The sequence below is a fragment of the Chrysemys picta genome, chromosome 4, assembly GCF_011386835.1.
Source record: "Chrysemys picta bellii isolate R12L10 chromosome 4, ASM1138683v2, whole genome shotgun sequence".
Classification (NCBI taxonomy): Eukaryota; Metazoa; Chordata; order Testudines; family Emydidae; genus Chrysemys; species Chrysemys picta.
In genome coordinates this window covers 144,406,633-144,423,369 of record NC_088794.1, presented here as the reverse complement: position 1 = coordinate 144,423,369, position 16,737 = coordinate 144,406,633, and the positions used below count along the sequence as shown (strand labels likewise).

General features: G+C 45.7%; 1 protein-coding gene across 1 annotated transcript in view; it reads right to left on the bottom strand.

Annotated features, from left to right (window-relative positions):
- SLC35F4 (solute carrier family 35 member F4) overlaps positions 1–16,443 on the bottom strand; it is a 182,198-nt gene extending 165,755 nt beyond the window's left edge. Inside the window, exon 1 of the mRNA XM_005295518.4 lies at positions 16,211–16,443. Within this exon, the coding sequence (XP_005295575.1) occupies positions 16,211–16,313 (103 nt within the window). The 5' untranslated portion in view covers positions 16,314–16,443. The remainder of the gene's footprint in view (positions 1–16,210) is intronic.
- Positions 16,444–16,737: the final 294 nt, after the last annotated feature.

Here is a 16,737-nt window from a genome sequence, read left to right as displayed (position 1 = left end):
ATCTGGACAAACAGGAGAATGGTCTGAAGTAAACAGGATGAAATTGAAGAAGGAAAAATGCAAAGTGTTCCACTTAGGATGAAACAATCAGTTGCACACATACAAAATGGGAAATGACTGCCTAGGAAGGAGTACTGTGGAAATGGATCTGGGGGTCATAGTGGATCACAAGCTAAATATGAGGCAACAGTGTAACGCTGTTGCAAGAAAAGAAAACATCATTCTGGGATGTATTAGCAGGAGTGTTGTAAGCAAGACAGAAGAAGTAATACTTACTCTCTACACCACGCTGATTAGGCCTCAGCGGGAGTATTGTGTCCAGTTCTGGGCGCCACATTTCAGGAAAGATGTGAACAAATTGGAGAAAATTCAGAGGAGAGCAACAAAAATTATTAAAGGTCTAGAAAACATGACCTATGAGGGAAGATTGAAAGAACTGGGGGTTGTTTAGTCTGGAGAAGAGAACACTGAGAGGGGACACAATAACAGTTTTCAAGTATATAAAAGGTTGTTACGAGGAGGAGGAGGGAGGTAAATTGTTCTCCTTAACCTCTGAGAATAGGACAAGAAGCAATGGGCCTAAATTGCAATAAGGAATGTTTAGGTTGGACATTAGGAAAAACTTCCTAACTGTCAGGGTGGTTAAGCACTGGAATAAATTGCCTAGGGAGGTTGTGGAATCTCCATCACTGGAGATTTTTAAGAGCAGGTTAGACAAACACCTGTCAGGAATGGTCTAGATAATACTTAGTCCTGCCATGAGAGCAGGGGACTGGACTAGATGACCTCTCAAGGTTCCTCCCAGTCATACGATTCTATGATTCTATAGTTAAGATCATCATAGATATTACCACAAGATTCCCATTAATATCAAATCAGCGCCTTTTGACCTTGACCAAACAAGATGTCAATACAAATCATTTTGCCCTCAACTACAGGGGTTCAGCTACTATGGTTTTAACTTTTATGACGCTCCAATGGGAGTTAATGCCATGCAGTTAAGAGCAGAATTGTGCACTTGTAACCAGGGAGCTCAGTTCCATTTAGGCACCTAAATGCAATGTACAGAAGATATGGCCACTGTATTTAAGTGCATAAATGGGAGCTGAACATTTCCAAAAATGTCTCCATTAGAATGTAAATCTTAAAATGAAAACATCCACAGAAGTCACTGGGACTTTGTCCGGTTTTCATACTACACAATACAGAGAAAGAAAAATAAGGCACAGGAAGCTAACATTTTTCAAAGATAACTAGACATTTTTCAAACGTAAGTAATTTAGATGTCTTTAAAAACAAACAAAGCATTTTATAAATAAGTGATTGGTCCATTTTACCCTCAGGCTTTTGTGGAAGCTTACAGAGCAAACATGTTCATTTGGCTGCAAAATGGGAAAGTGGTTACAAATATTTTGTTCAATATTTAGCAACTTTGCTCTTGAACTTCATGGAAACAAGCATGGACTTTTGAAATCCTGAGAATTTTACCACTTTTATGTATGTCTAAAACAAGATTTAACCCAATTTAAATCAAATATTGTAATAAAATAACTTTACAACTCTCAGTGAATTGGTAAAGGGATCTAGAAAGAATTCAGCCAGGCTAGAGTACAGCTGCATGAATACATTGTTTGCTTTGTATGTTGCTTCTGGTTGTTACTTAAGCACCTAGAGCCAGATTTTTAAAGGTCTTTAGGTGCCTAAAGATGCAAAAATCCATGTAAGGCAATGAGGCACTTTTCAAAATCCCACAAGGTGCCCATCTGCCTCTTTAGGTGCCTAGATCTTTTAAAAATCGAGCACTCAGTCACTGCAGGGATGGGTGATATAGATAAGCTAGTGTCTCCGACCTTCTGGTCTTCAATGAGAATCTAGCCCAGCTAGACATCGACTGAAAGTTGTGACTATGAGTATGTCTACACGGCATTTTGGAGCAAGGCTCCCAGCCCAGGTTGACAGTCTCAGGCTTCTGGGCCCAAGCTGCAACCTGAAAGCACTGTCTATACAGCGATTTGTAGAGCACTGGTGTGAGCCCCGCTAGCCCAAGTCAGTCGACCCGAACTGGGAGACTCACTCCAAAATGCTGTGTAGACATACCCCATATGGCACTCTGTTCTCCAGGGACAAGTGCTACCGCATTGGCTTGAACTGATAAGCTTTGCTGGCAGAACTAGTCAAAGTTTTTCATTTGAAAAAAAGGTTTTGACAAAAAGGCCTTTTTCCCCAAAACAAATGTTGCGGGGGTTATGAAATTTTCCAGGTTTTTGGCCAAAAAAAAAAAAAAAACAGAAATTTTTCAGTTTTCAGAAACAATTTTTTTTTTTTGCCTACTTTTTCCAGTGGAAGAATGGAAACAGGATGAAGGGGAGAAAAAAAAGTTAAACAAAAAAATGGTGGTAAGGGGACAGGGGGGGTAAACTGGAAACTTTACAGTGAAAAATTTGAAAAAATCATTTTTTTTCTTAAACTTTCCATGAGACATACTTCCCCTTTCAGGCCAGCTATATTTGCTGGTAGTCTCCTGAGGGAGGCCAAGGATTGAGAATGAACTAACTGCTTTCTCATACCCAGAAGCAGAGCCGATGTGGGGGGTGGGGTGTCACATGCCCACCTCCCAGCCTTTTGCCAGGGTTTATATTTTTATTTCTTTTTTTTTTTTACAAGGAGTGGGTTCAGAATTGTGCCCCCTTCCCACAATCAACAGTTATGTGTCGCCTCTGCCCAGAAGTGATCCGCCCAGGGACAGACCCACTGGTGAGGGCTGTGTGGGGAAGTCTCCACTTTACTGCGCATGCTGTATGTCTCCGAGGTGTTCATTCTGCAGAGCGGTAGAAAGCATCGTGCATCATATATAAGTAGTCATAGGTTCAAATCCCCTCTACTGCGTCGCACTGGAGACTGATATTACTGCCGCTGTCCTGTGGCACTAAAACGCGCAATCAAGTTTCACAATTGCAGGGCTCAAAACATGCCTGCTGAGTTCTGTCTTATAGAGAACTAAAAGTGACTGAGCTTTAACCAATCAAAATGAAAGTTCCTAAAGAAAATGCACTAGAAGATGACATTTTAAATCAAGGTGATAAATTTAAACACACATCACATTAGCTAGTGCAGCCTGCTGTCCCAGAAAGCCCTGACAGATGACATACGGACAGTCCCAGGTTCTCAGATAGCTCTCCTACACATTGGGATGAATTGTGTGTGCTAAATCTCACGGAAAAGGCTCGCCAAAAGACCCAGTCTCCACACAGAAGAGAGATGGCTACACAGCATCTTTCCTCAGCAGCTGAGCACATTTGCACCATTGCACCAGTTCCAGAAAGTCGCTTCCCAGGCAGCAATTCAGTGATATAACCTGGGCAGAGCGCAGTACGTAAGACAGGAAGGAACAAAAATTGGAAAGGAAGGTGATTTATGCCTGGTGCTCTGTCCAGGGCCCGCTCCAGGCACCAGCTTAACAAGCAGGTGCTTGGGGCGGCCAAGGGAGAGGGGCGGCACCTGCGGCAATTCGGGGACGGCAGGTCCCTCACTTCCTATCATAGAATATCAGAGTTGGAAGGGACCTCAAGAGGTCATCTAGTCCAACCCCCTGCTCAAAGCAGGACCAATTCCCAGCTAAATCATCCCAGCCAGGGCTTTGTCAAGCCGGGCCTTAAAAACCTCCAAGGAAGGAGACTCCACCACCTCCCTAGGTAACGCATTCCAGTGCTTCACCACCCTCCTAGTGAAATAGTTTTTCCTGATATCCAACATGGACCTCCCCCACTGCAACTTGAGACCATTGCTCCTTGTTCTGTCATCTGCCACCACTGAGAACAGCCGAGCTCCATCCTCTTTGGAACCCCCCTTCAGGTAGTTGAAGGCTGCTATCAAATCCCCCCTCATTCTTCTCTTCTGGAGACTAAACAATCCCAGTTCTCTCAGCCTCTCCTCATAAGTCATGTGCTCCAGACCCCTAATCATTTTTGTTGCCCTCCGCTGGACTCTTTCCAATTTTTCCACATCCTTCTTGTAGTGTGGGGCCCAAAACTGGACACAGTATTCCATATGAGGCCTCACCAATGTCGAATAAAGGGGAACGATCACGTTCCTCGATCTGCTGGCAATGCCCCTACTTATACAGCCCAAAATGCCGTTAGCCTTCTTGGCAACAAGAGCACACTGTTGACTCATATCCAGCTTCTCGTCCACTGTGACCCCTAGGTCCTTTTCAGCAGAACTGCTACCTAGCCATTCGGTCCCTAGTCTGTAGTAGTGCATGGGATTCTTCCGTCCTAAGTGCAGGACTCTGCACTTGTTCTTGTTGAACCTCATCAGGTTTTTTTCTGCCCAATCCTCTAATTTGTCTAGGTCCCTCTGTATCCGATCCCTACCCTCTAGTGTATCTACCACGCCTCCTAGTTTAGTGTCATCTGCAAACTTGCTGAGAGTGCAGTCCACACCATCCTCCAGATCATTAATAAAGATATTAAACAAAACCGGCCCCAGGACCAACCCTTGGGGCACTCCACTTGAAACCGGCTGCCAACTAGACATGGAGCCATTGATCACTACCCGTTGAGCCCGACGATCTAGCCAGCTTTCTATCCACCTTACAGTCCATTCATCCAGCCCATACTTCTTTAACTTGGTGGCAAGAATACTGTGGGAGACAGTATCAAAAGCTTTGCTAAAGTCAAGAAATAACACATCCACTGCTTTCCCCTCATCCACAGAGCCAGTTATCTCATCATAGAAGGCAATTAGGTTAGTCAGGCACGACTTCCCCTTCGTGAATCCATGCTGACTGTTCCTGATCACTTTCCTCTCCTCTAAACGTTTCATAATTGATTCCTTGAGGACCTGCTCCATGATTTTTCCAGGGACTGAGGTGAGGCTGACTGGCCTGTAGTTCCCCGGATCCTCCTTCTTCCCTTTTTTAAAGATGGGCACTACATTAGCCTTTTTCCAATCATCTGGGACCTCCCCCGATCGCCATGAGTTTTCAAAAATAATGGCTAATGGCTCTGCAATCTCACCCGCCAACTCCTTTAGCACCCTCGGATGCAGCGCATCCGGCCCCATGGACTTGTGCACGTCCAGTTTTTCTAAATAGTCCCGAACCACTTCTTTCTCCACAGAGGATTGGTCACCTTCTCCCCATGCTGTACTGCCCAGTGCAGCAATCTGGGAGCTGACCTTGTGCGTGAAGACAGAGGCAAAAAAATCATTGAGTACATTAGCTTTTTCCACATCCTCGGTCACTAGGTTGCCTCCCTCATTCAGTAAGGGGCCCACACTTTCCTCTAGGAGCAAAGGACCTGCCGCTGAACTGCCGCCGCCAATCACGGCTTTTTTTTTTGCTTGGGGCGGCAGAAATGCTAGAGCCGGCTCTGGCTCGGTCTCTCCCCTTGTTCTGTATATGGAGGCCTAGTCACTGTTTTACCTGAGGTGAATTTAGTGGAGTCATCCCCGGGACAGAGCTGCCGCTGTTGCCCATCAGCAGAACTACCAGTGTTTGGCCAGTGTTTGGCCTGGGCTCATGGTACCTAAAGATCATCTGAAGGTCTAGGACAAAGACCACACTTGACAACTTCACTCCTGGCACAATGGAACTCTCAAAAATAAGGGTAAAGTTTGTCTGTATGGGAAACTGAACTTTCTTGGGGGGCTGGTCCCAGACTGTGGAATGAACTTCCCCAGGAACTAAAGACCATCACATACCTCACCATTTTCCATCCCAAGTGCAAGGTACATTTATTTGACCTTGCCTTCTCTAATATAAATGCATAGCCACAGGTATATTTATCCAAAAAAAAATTTTTTTTAATCCATCTCCCAAAACAAAACACTGCACTGCATATGCTTCTCCCTCTGGGCAGAGGTTGAGAGAACAAATACCACATGACAGATGTGAAGTCACACAGCTTAAAGCACTACTGGATCGTGCGCTGATACTTTAGTGATGAGCACAGTATAAAAACCCTATACAGAATAGAACAGACAGTCCTGGAAATATTTTCTATATTTTCAAAATCAGTCACTTGGGATTGCACGGTGGAAGGGAGTAAAAGCGGGAGGATGGTTCAGTGGCTAGTTTAGGACTCAGGAAACTCAAATTCAGTTCCTTGCACCTCCACAGATTTCCTGCATGGCCTTGGAGTAAGTCACTTAGCTTCTGTGTGCCTCAATTTGCCATCTGTAAAATGGGGATAGCACTTCCCTACCTCACAGGGATGTTGAGAGGATTGTGAGACACCCAGGTACTACACTGATGGAGACCATATAAGTGCCTTAGATAGCTATCTGGCCCAACTGTCACTTGGTTCTGATGCTTGCAGTTCAGCATGATGGTCAAGGTTTTCTGGACAAGTTATCGCCACAGGGCAAGGCCAAAATGTTATTCTAGGCCATTCTACCAACTATTGTGGAGATGGTGAGACCCCATCCACAGAACTGTGAGGTTTGATAGGGATGAAGATGACATTTTCTTGGCTTCACTCACCATGGCTGCACTTAGTGTATGTGCCAGTTGGGTGGAGAGTGGAGTTCAGTCATTTATGGGGGGAGGGATAGCTCAGTGGTTTGAGCATTGGCCTGCTAAACTCAGGGTTGTGAGTTCAATCCTTGAGGGGGCCACTTAGGGATCTGGAGCAAAATCAGTACTTGGTCCTGCTAGTGAAGGCAGGGGGCTGGACTTGATGACCTTTCAAGATCCCTTCCAGTTCTAGGAGATGGGATATCTCCATTTATTTATTTATTGCAAACTCTTCACGATTTTGCTTCTCTCCCAGGGAGTATTTATTCTTTATTCCGAGATCCAGTAGAATGAACAATAGGACCAGTCAGCAGGAGCATTCTGTCCTCAGAGGATGCTATGCAATCCACCTCTACATACCAGCCCAACTGGGTGTGGCAAAGCTTCAGGATGGCAGGTTCTTGACTACACATACACCCCACATGACACTTTCCTTAAAGACTGTGAGATATTCAGATACGATAGTAACAGGGGTCATAGAAGTACCTAAGATAGACAGTGACCAGGCAAAATACTCGAAGAGCCTTAAAATACCCTAAAAGAGAAACTGAGATTCCCCTCCCATTCTTTCAAACAACGTCATATGTCAGCTTGGATTCTTCAGGGATGGGTCGGTGGCAACCAGTGATTTACCTCGTTCAACCTAAACATAGAAGTGTGCCTCCTGGACTCTATCGCCTCTACAGCGTTCCACTCAAAGCCATCTTTCACAGCTAACATTGAGATTAACCCACGCGTCAGACTGGTAACGTGGGCAACAAAAGGAAGTGTAAAAACTTGATGCCAGGGACGGAAGAGCCTGTTTTACCAGCACTGTTTGTTCATTCCAGCTGTAGACCGGGAAGCAGCTGCATTTTTTTAAAGCAGCAATAAAGAGGCTTTATTTGCCTGGGTGAGAAGCTGAACACCTGTGGCCTTCACTCTTGAACGTCAATCATCATCTAAAAAACTCTAGCAGACTCTTATTTAGTTTCCTACAACTCTATCATTCTGGTGTTAGAAAAACCTGTATATGAAGCAGACATGACTCTAGCCTTGCCTCCCTTAAGTGTGAAATACACCCCCGTGCAGAAAGCCAGGATAAAGCCTACATTGAGGGCATTCTGCATAGGAGTGAATTCCACCCTTATTGAGTAGAGTGGGTCCAGCGAATTCAGCCCTTTTTCTATTTGCAGATTATCCACAAAGAGACACTGATTTTTACAGAGGTTTTCATTACCCAACACCAGGTGTATGTGAACAAATTCCAGCCACTAGGGTTCAACCAGCAGCAAGTGGGTGAGCCAGAAAACCAGCCATTCGCCAAACGCTTGCACAAAGATATGTTTGCATGAACAAATCGCTAATAAAAAGGGAACACATACAGATGCAGCAAACAGCTGCTCAGAATTCAATCCAGTGCTCCTAACCATGTTTCACAGTATTTGCCTGGGACTGCACCATCAGCAGAAGAGAAATGGAAAGGGGGCTTATGGGCAATATATCCAGGGGAATGGTGGGAGGAGAAGAGAATGAACTGAAAAGAGAAAGAGATGGACTGAAGAGTGAATGTAGGGAAGGTGATTGATTTTACACAGAAAGCTTTTATCATATTAAAGACAGCTAGAGAGACACAGCTAGAAGCAATTTCTGTAGGCACCACATGGGTGATGCGACTGTAAATGGGAGAGGAGGCTGGTTCATGACAGTCCCTCCATCAAGATGCGGTGTGTGCTGTACTCTGCTTTGAGAGATCCCCCTGCCTCAGTCCTGTACAACACAGTTAACTCTGTTACTCTACACAGTGTGATGCAATGTAACGCCCATGAATATCCAGTGAAGAATGCAAATGAACATTTCACTGACCAAAATGAAAGGCAGCATTGTCTTTGAAAATGAGCAACACTTAAGTACCTTTAAAAATCTGGGTCGAGGTGACTTGCTCAGGGTCACAAAGTACTGAAGCCAAGTACTGAAGCCTGATCACTGGGCTCCTAGCTAGAAGGCTGAACCACAAGACCATCCTTCCTTTGAAGGGCTTTGAGTTCCTCAAATGCATGACACTACCGAAGCATTATTATTAATACCAGAGTATCATTCACAAGCACATTCTTGAGTTCCACCCACAAGACTTTAGCAGAGGTGCAGCAATATTACTAAATGCAGCAACTACACAAAATATGGATTTATTACATTAAAAATGATGCGCACTGAACAGCCAGAATATGGTCAGTAAAGAATATCTATTTCATTCCTTTCACTTGTGAGAAACACTTTCATAATGTACTTCCACTTGGGGCTCTTGAGAGCTATCTACATTTTTCACATCTTGAAAGACAGATAATAATCACCTTCCTGGAGGAACTATCCCACCCCTTTTCTAGTCTGCTCTGGCACCTTCTTTAGACTACACTTTGAATCAAAGATCACTTTTTCCTTTCGTGCACAGAAATCTCATATCTTAAAAAAAGCCAGATACACATGTATTTGTTAATGTTGTGCTTGTAAACAGGCTGTAAGGTAATAGCTACACAGTCACATGTTCTGTACCCGGATCTCTGCTTCATTCACTCAGAACTGATGGGATTTGTGAATTATGGGTTAGATCTTTGACCCCCGTAGCATCAAAAAAAGCTAGAAAGTTGCCCTGACAGAGCAGCCCAGGATTCCCATGCATCAGGGAATTCCTGGCTGGTGTCAAGAGGAAGGAACTATGGTGTTAAGGCTTTGATTTCACTGGAAATGCTACAGCTGCGCCACGGTAGCGCTTCAGTGTAGACACTGACTACAGTGATGGAGGCATTCTCCTGTCCCTGTACTTTATCCAACTTCCCAGGAGGCAGTCGCTACGTCGACGGAAGAGTTCTTCCACTGCCCTAGCACTGTCTACACCAGGGGTTAGGTTGGCTTAACAACATCAATCGGGGTGTGGATATTTCATACTCCTGAGCGATGTAGCTGGGTTGACCTAACCTTTCAGGATAGACCTGGCCTTAGTCACCTTTGCCCCATCTTAGGTCCTGCCCCAAACATAGCTCATCCAGACTTCTGTCATCTTCCAACAAGTTCAAAGGATCTTTCTTTACAAATTAAATTACACCACCCAATCACACGTTCTGTATGCACTGAGTATCTTAAAATCATGCTTTGGCGGTAGAGGAGAGGTCTACAGAAAGCACAACAGCCGTGTCAGGCTGTTTCCAGAAAACAGATCAGGACTTCATTTTCCTCACTGAAAGTGGCGACCTGCCTGCAGGGCATGTCACTTGGTAAATGTTGAGACGTTCTAGTTCTGTCGTGTGCTTCTTACTATAGCAGAGCTATTGACACAGCTACTGTAACAGCCAGAAGACAATTCACTGCATTGTTTTGGAGTTTGTTTCTGCATCGTGACTTCTTATTTTTAAAGGGTAAAAGCTGTGGGCTGGAGCTGGGGAAGCTATGTGTGTAATCCCAAGCAAGTGTGTAATCCCAACCTGATCCAACAAAGCACATGCTTAACGTTAAACGCAGGATTAAATCCAATTGGCTTAAAGTTAAGCATGTGCTTAAATGCTTTGCTGAATCAGGACTCAAATTGTCAAAATAAATCACTAAAAACTGGAAGCTTCTATATCAAGCTAACAAAATAAATGTCTTATTTTCTACATCTGCACGTACACACGGCCACATTCACTCCTTCATCCCAGAGTGCTAAGTAAGGTCACGGTGCCGTGATAAAGCTACACAGTGAAGTGGTAGTAAGCCATACTCTGCATTCACTGTAAGAATCCCGGTAAAGTATTCAGCTGTGTATCCCGTAAAGAGGACAGGACTGCTGTTGATGGCACTGGACAGCTCCCTCTGCACGTGGTCCTGATGCTGCCAATCACCAGACATCCTGGCACCGCTGGCAGCTTGCCAAAAAATGTCTGCACACAGCAAAGCCCTATGGCATAATAATATGCAGCATCTGGACTGATGTAAGTTGATATCAGAGGGCATGTTCTGCAGCAGCATCTAGATTCTTTCCCGATCCCTGTCAGCCAGCCCAGGCGGTTCAGACTCACCTACGCACTGTTCATGCTGCAGGGTGTTCATTCCGCTCAGAGTGCGTCTGCCGACCAGGATCCTAGCAGGGACCCAGAGAACACCTGTCTGCAGCCCCTGTGGAGTCTGTCTCAGGTGAGGCTTGTGCTATGAAGATCTCTGCAATAGACTCTTACTATCCTTAAGTGCTTAGATACTACAGTGATGAGCGCTATAGAAAGACCTAAGATAAACAGAATCATAGAATATCAGGGTTGGAAGGGACCTCAGGAGATCATTTAGTCCAGTCAAAGCAGGACCAATCTGCAGACAGATTTTTGCCCCAGATGGCCTCCTCAAGGATTGAACTCACAACCCTAGGTTTAGCAGGCCAATACTCAAACCAGTGAGCTATCCCTCGCCCGTACTGAGAGGTAACACATTGGTGAACACGAGGGTGGCCAACAGTCCAGTCGAAAAAGGGACCCAACAGTGTCCGGTCGGATCTACTGCGGGGGGGGAAGCGCCGAGTCATCACCCGCGCCAGGCCCTACTCAGCCAGGGCCACCTCCCAGCTGCATTGCGCGGCTGCAGCTCCAAGTCCTGGCTCTGCAGGCAAGTCCCTCCCAACCCACACAGGAGGGGAAGAGCAGCAAGTGACGGGGGGAGGGGGAAAGAGCAGTGAATGAGGTTGGGGCCTCAGGAGGAAGGGGCTGGGCAGAGGCGGGGCTTTGGGGGAAGGGGCACAGTAGGGGTGGGACCTCAGCGGGAAGGGGCAGGGCAGGGAAGGTTCCATTTTTTATATATTACAAAGTTTCTGGTTTTTATATACTATAAAATTGGCAATTCTAGTGAACACGCTTGTCCACACAGAAGGGATGGTTATTGTGTCTCCAGTTCTCCCTTTCCTCTCATAGACTCATAGACTTTAAGGTCAGAAGGGACCAATTATGATCATCTGGTCTGACCCCCTGCATGCTGCAGGCCACAAAATCGTCCCTACCCCTTCCCTGGACTCTGCTGTTGAAGTCCCCAATCCTGGGGTTTAGTGATTTCAATTGGCAGAGACCCTCCTGCTAGTGATCCCTGCCCCATGCTGCGGAGGAAGGCGAAAAACCTCCAGGGCTCAGCCAATCTACCCTGGAGGAAAATTCCTTCCCGACCCCAAATATGGCGATCAGTAAGACCCCGAGCATTTAGGCAAGAGTCTCCAGCCTGACCCCTGTTAGCCATTATATTATTTACCTACCATTGCTTGGTATTCTTTGGCTACTATGTTTGACCATTAAACCATTCCCTCCATAAACTTATCTAACTTAATCTTAAAACCAGACAGGTCCGTCGCCCCCACCGTTTCCCTCGGAAGGCCGTTCCAATATTTCACCCCTCTGATGGTCAGAAACCTTCGTCTAATTTCAAGCCTGAACTTCCCCACGGCCAGTTTATATCCATTCGTTCTCGTGTCCAGATTAGTACTAAGCTGGAATAATTCCTCTCCCTCCCTTGTATTTACCCCTCTGATATATTTAAAGATAGCAATCATATCCTCTCCCACCCTGCCTGCTGGTGTGCATTGCCTATCACTCAAGGTCAGAACCTGGAATCTCTTTTCTGGGCCAGTGCAGCCATGGTGCACAATGGACACTCTTACTCTTGCAAATCCTTTAGGGACCTAACAGAAAAGAAGGGCAACCTCTTCTTTAGCTTACGAGCCAGGGAGCTTTTACACACTTCTATACATTTTACATTGGGGAATGATGGCATCAAGTTATACACAAATCACCTTATACGCAGGAAGACATGGTATTAGTTTTTGGAAAGGGCCCATCCGTATTGGGAGTAGGCAGGACAGAGAACTATCTTCTCTTATTCCTAAAGAGGGGCCCAAGTTCTAGATGAGATCAACTACATACAGGCAGATGGGAAAACTCACCCCTGTAAATTAGCATATTCAGAAGTGTCTCAATTTCTAATGCTACATTTCATGCAATGTAAACTTTTTGTAAAATGCGTATTTTAGCAAGGATCAAAATATTAGTTAATGATAGAGTACAGCGCCGCTAGAATAAATAAAACCTTTTACTTCTTTAGCTACTTTTTTTAGAATGAATAGACAAAAGAAAAGTATCTATTACTCTGCAGACTGATAGGACTGACATACGCACACGCACGTTTTCCATAGCTTCACGCTCACATACTGTACCAGTTGGACTAAAGACATTCCCTAGAAAATACTGTGTTTCTGCCTTTTTGTAAGATCAGCTATTATGTCACTCATTGATCTTCATCACTATATTTCACAGACATCATATCTTTATTTCATCTTCCCATTACTTCACACTGGAAACACACTTTGTTCTCTAATGAGTGAAATTCATCCCTGTCGTGCGGGCCAGCAAGAGGCCTATGCATTACGCTTTACTTGGAGGACTTAGAGTGAAATCCTGGCTCCACTGAAGTCAATTTAGAATATCAATCTATTCAGTATCTATATACTTAATATGTATAATGTCTGGATTCTCAGAATTACAACTGCATAAAACAGTGCAAAGTAAGAGATACTAATTTTTAAAAATCACTAAAATAATTTTCAGAATATATTTTAACCTAAATAAAGTAACACAGAAAAATCTCCCACCCAAGATTTTCAAAAGTGACTAGTGATTATGGGTGTGCCCAGATTTGAAGTCCCCATCTTGAGACACCCGAAGGACGGCTGATTTTTCAGAGCACCCACCCTTTAAGATGTCTTACGTTTGCACCCAAAAACTGAGTCAGCTAAAATCACTAGTCTTTCTGTATTGCCAGTTGCAAGCCCTCAAAAATCACAATTCAGGTTCCAAATATCATGACACTGGCTTAAAGATCACGAGATTTTTTTTTTAATAGTGTTGTTTTTATTTCCTTTCTAGTTTTTGACTATTTAGGTGAACTCGGGTCACATTTTCAAGCTTTTCTCTGCAACCATGAGGACCAGAAGCTTATTTTGGTTTGTTTTTTCAAATGAAAGCCACATTTCACACCTAATCACCTGCTTCTAGTCCCTGGGGCTCTAAGAAAAACACCATATATCAAGAGGCTTGCAATATAATCATGAGTGTTGGCCTCCAAGCGTGTTTTCTGAAATCTGTAACATGTTCAATTTGTAGGATATTTAAGCCCCTGCTCCTGCACTCAGCGCAATGCAGGAAACCCTCCTGCACCCAGGCAAAGCCCCACCGACTTCAGCAACCTACCTATGCAGAATTGCAATATCAGGGCCTCACTCAACCATGCATTTTGATACAGAGTGTACGTAGAAGAAGGCTGTATTGCAGCAGATATAAAAACCCCGTTTTGCTGTCAAAGCAAACCTGAGGCAACGTACTTAAGTCTTTACCCCCTATCCATATTTAGCAAATCTCTCGATTGTTCTCCACTGGAGGGTTTTTTTTTTTTTTTTTTTTTGCCAGACTTCAGGAATAGGCCCACCTTGATCAGGTTTCACTGGTCAGTGGATTGAACCATCACATTACTTCCACATGTTGTTATTCCTGTTTGGTGTGTCTTCCTAGCTACTCTTCAAAAAGTCCTGGCTTGACTGTGTTGCTAGAGACACATCAAATGACCTACCTACTCTATTGCCCAATGTACCTAGCACACTGCTGGTACCCTCCAAATAATCTCATGCGGTGGATTTACTCAGTTTGTTTGTTTCCCAGCTGCATGCGACCGAAGAATTTTATATTGTGTTTCATTGTCTGGCTAGTCTCTCGCATATCAAGTATAAAGCCTGTGAGCATGTGTCTAGTATTGGCACTTTGTTGGTCGACCCTCGGTTTATTCTTGCCATTAAGGCTAGCTGGTTGTGTTGTACCTTTTAGAAGTGGTTATCTCCTTTGATTCCACAGAGAGTTTAAACAGCCATAGAAAACAGATTGTTCTTTATTTTTTTTCCCACTTAAATTTTTTCCGTTCACACATGCACTGGCCACTGTTTCAACTTCGGGTTTTAGTCACCGCATTTTAAGTATCATGTGTGGCCATTTGAGCTTTTGCAAAATGCAAAATAATTATTAAACGATAAAATCCTAATGTGTAACTTTTGCAAGTGAAAAAAGTGAATCGCTTTTCATTAGATTAACTTCCATTGTTTAAAAAAATAAATGGTTCTAGAGAGCACCGGGACATTTATAGTTTCACAGAAACATTCTAAAGCTTTCCCAGCTGCCAAAACCCCACTGTTCTTAATTAAAAACGTGAAAAGCAAAAATATTTAATTTCTACAAGGAGCACTTGCTTTCATTTTTGCTTCTCCAGCTTAAAAAAAAAAAGCCTTCACCAGAGAAGTTTTATATTAAAGTAGCATGAAGAAAAATCACTCTGTAATTCATTGCTTTTTTTTCTGGAAAAATCTAACCCTATACAATTAAGTTTTGTACGGAAAATGAATATTCTACCTGTCTTATGTTAAAACAGCTACTAGAGAGGAGTGATATATATTTAAACCTTCCCAAAACAAAGTGAAATGCTAAACCTGTTTTTTCAGAGCTTCACTCTCTGGACTGAGATTAGCGAGTCAAGCAAAATTCCTGCAGACTTCAATGGGAGTTTTGCCCAAGTAATGACTGCAGGACTGAAGCATATAACACAGGGCACACAGGCTGTACAATCAACATTCCTTGTCTTCTTCTGAGCTCTGTCATTTTATCTGTTCTACTGGGATCGCCTAATTAGTTGGCCTCAACCATGAATTCGTTGTAGCAAATCAGGGTCTAAATCCACGATCTCTCAATCCCTCGTTTCAAAAAGCAAAACCAAACCCGTTTAGTTTAACTTGCCAATAAGTATTCAGAGAAGAGAACAAATCATCTCTGTGCGCTACAGGCAGGTAAATTCTAAAATAATGACGTGTCTCTTCCATAATATCTGACTGTAGAGGAAAGAGTGGCTCCAGACACAGCTGGAAAACTAATGACTGCGAGAAACCTACTACACCCCATGGTCTGTAAATATGAGCGATGGTTCTGCAGCAGCTCCAGGCATCGCAAATCTCCTACGGCTTCAGCAACCCCATGATCTAACTTACCGGAAAAGGCAACGCTACCTGTACAACAGTTTTATTTGGGGGGGGGGGGGGGGGATTTAAATTCCCATCTGACTTTTAAGGAAGTGTGTGTGGAGGGGGGGGATCTTTTAGGCGAGCAGCGCCACTTGCCATCTATCAAGGAGAGGCGGCTGTTGAAAGCCTCCCGAGTAACTAAATGGGGGTGAAACAGTTTGTGGGTGAGGAGCCGCACTGCACACCGAGCAGCAGCCGGGCGCTGGGCTCCCTCCACGCCTGCTGGCTCCGTTACCCTGCAATTGCCAGAGCTTGGCTAACACGCGAGATCAAAGCAAAGCCCCACGGCGCAGTCACAACCACGCGGAGGAAGCCCGCCCGCCAGCCCCGCAAGCAAACCCCAGCGCCCCCCTCGCATCCCTCCCCCACCCCCAAAATCACGCTCCGGGGCAGCTTTTGCAACCCCCCCCCCCATTTGCAAGTGCCGGCCAAAAACTAGCCCCTGGTTTCCTTTGCAACCACCCCAGGCTGGGGGAGAGGCACTTGCCGAAGCCGGCCCCTCTTGCCCACGGCCGCTCCTGCTTCTTTGCAATGCCGCCCCCCCCCGAGGAAAATCCGCCCCCCACCCAGGGGCGAGCGGGGAGGGGGCGAGGCGCGGGGCTTACTTTTCTGGCTGGAGTAGCCGGGGTAATAGCCGTAGTAGCCCGTGATCCGTAAGATCCTGTCCTCGATGGTGGCCACCCCGTTGGGCGCTGCCTTGACATCCATGGGGAGCGGCTGGGGGGCAGGTGCGGAGGCGGCGGCGGCTGCTGCTGCCGCAGCTCGTGGTGCAGCCGCTGCTCTGCTCCGGCGCCGGGGCTCTGGCTCCGCCGCCTGGCGCAGGACGGGCTCCCCCCCGCACCGCGGCAGCCGCCGCCGAGCCAGCCTCCCCCGCCGCTGCCAAGCGTCCTGCGGCTCCGCTCGGGCCACGGCTGGCCGGGGAGCCGGGCCACCCCCGCCCGCGGCTGGGCCACGGCTCGTCCCGCGGCTGGGGGGCTGGAGCACCGGGGTGGGGAGGAGTGCGGTGGGATGGGGCAGCAGGGAGGCTGGGGGCAGGAACCCGTTGGGGGTCAAAGGCTGGGGGGGTCAGAGGCTGGGGGCAGGGAGGTGGGGGCCAGGAACACGTTGGGGGTCAAAGGCTGGCGGGGTCAGA